Source organism: Arachis ipaensis, chromosome B04 (genome assembly GCF_000816755.2).
Source record: "Arachis ipaensis cultivar K30076 chromosome B04, Araip1.1, whole genome shotgun sequence".
NCBI lineage: Eukaryota > Viridiplantae > Streptophyta > Magnoliopsida > Fabales > Fabaceae > Arachis > Arachis ipaensis.
In genome coordinates this window covers 128,575,734-128,577,822 of record NC_029788.2, presented here as the reverse complement: position 1 = coordinate 128,577,822, position 2,089 = coordinate 128,575,734, and the positions used below count along the sequence as shown (strand labels likewise).

Sequence of the window (2,089 nt, the reverse complement as noted above, 5' to 3'; positions counted from 1 at the left end):
TATATTGTTCTAATTTTTTTTCTTCCAAGGGAGAGTGTTTTTTAAAATACTCATCATCATAATAATGTATAAAAAGTATTATTTGTAAATTTAAATTCAAAATTTTTAACTTGAAGTTCTGTTAAAATTTTTCATTTTCTTTTTCTGAAGTTGATCATATTTTAATTAATGAAGTTCATATTGTGATATTATGTTGTATGTGTGACTAAACTCAATATTTAACATTTTTTTAGGTAATTTTTGGATATTAGTTAGTCCATTATTATTAATGCACAGCATATATTCTTAGACTGTATTTAAAAGAGAAATAAAAATTAAGAGATAAAAGACTAAATTAAGTCTTTATAATAAAAAAAGTGAAATTTTGTATTTTACAACTAAAATTTTAGTTTAATTTTTTTATTACCAAACATAATATTAAACGTTAGTCTCCAATCTTAGTCTCAGTATTCCTAAACAAATACAGTCTTAATAAAATTAAAATTTTTTACATTGACAATGTGAACTCAAAATGGATGTCTTTTTAAAATATGTTTAGTTTTTGTCATCTATAAGTCTATAACAACTCCATTTAACAACTCAACAACGTATTAGAGACTTTAGATAAAAACAATATAAATCAAAATTGTGAAGTATTGCTCACTCTATGACCATCCATGAATATTCAGTCATGTTAGCTTTATTTTATGAGTTACGTTAAGCAAGTATATATGCTTTCTTCTTTTTGTAAAGAAAATAATGATGAAAAATAGAATTATTGACAATATATGAGCTTAAAACTTATTGGTCAATTAAAGCAGTTTTTCTTATAATTTTCTTAGACATCTAAATATAGGACTATTCTCTAGAAATTTTCTTTTGGAAAGTTTCTCTAAGGACATTCTTCATGTACCAATTACCATGGGCTTATGTTACGTGTATACTAAAATCAGTCACCAAAATCAGCCACCGATATAAAATATACATTAAAAATAAATTAAACTATATATGTATAAATACATTAGTGGCTGATTTTAGTGGCTGATTTTGGTGTACAAATAACATTTCTCATTACGAAATAGCTTTTAAAATCAAATCCAGTACATACGTTATGACTTGAAATATGCCGAATAACTTTTTCTTAAATCAAACCTAGAGCATACGTTATTTTGACTTGACAAGATACAAATTGTCCATCAATATTGGCATTTGGCAGATTCAATGTGTGAATCCTTTATATAATAACAAATCAACAATTATTCTAAACATACACACACAAAACTTGTTCTTTGCAATTTTTTATTGATTCATTATCTAAGAGGCATGGGGATACCACATTTTCTAGCAATACCATACCCAATCCTAGGACATATTAGTCCCCTTTTTCAATTTTGTCAAGTTTTGGCCAGAAATGGGTACAAAATCACTTTCTTGACCTCAGATGACAACTTCAATAGGGTGAATAGGGCTGCAAGTGAGGGTAAATTTGTAAAATCACAAATGAGGGTGGTGTCCCTACCAGATGGGTTGGGCCCTGAAGATGATGGAAGTGATCAGCCCAAGGTTATATTGTCCATAAAAACCACAATGGTAGCTATGCTTCCAAAGCTCATAGAAGATGTGAATGCTATGGATAGTGATAACAAGATTACTTGTGTTATTGTCACTAAGAACATGGGTTGGGCCTTGCAAGTTGCTCTCAATTTGGGCCTCAAAGGGGCTTTGTTCTGGCCTGCCTCAGCAACTTCCTTGGCCTCCTTTGATTCCATGCAGAGGCTTATTGATGAGGGAATTATAGATTCTCAAAATGGTAAGAAATATATTTTACTTGATTATGTTAATTTAATCACTTGAAAATGTAAAACTCATTCATAAATATTCATTTTCATATAATATGTACTATTCATGAAGAGAAAGTTTTGTGTGTTTTTAAAGCAAGAAATCCCTTAATCTAATCCATTTTCTATTTAACTTATCAATATAGTCTGCGTTTATTTATGTAGTTTATAACATATAAATAAAAGTCGAAAGATATATTTTATTTAATAAAATTTATTATGACTCTCATTTATTTTTCTGCATGTATGTATGACATTTATCTTTATTCAGT

General features: G+C 28.1%; 1 protein-coding gene across 1 annotated transcript in view; it reads left to right on the top strand.

Annotated features, from left to right (window-relative positions):
- The window catches only part of LOC107635398 (UDP-glycosyltransferase 83A1-like), a 2,567-nt gene continuing 1,738 nt past the window's right edge, over positions 1,261–2,089 (top strand). Inside the window, exon 1 of the mRNA XM_016338870.2 lies at positions 1,261–1,789. Within this exon, the coding sequence (XP_016194356.1) occupies positions 1,303–1,789 (487 nt within the window). The 5' untranslated portion in view covers positions 1,261–1,302. The remainder of the gene's footprint in view (positions 1,790–2,089) is intronic.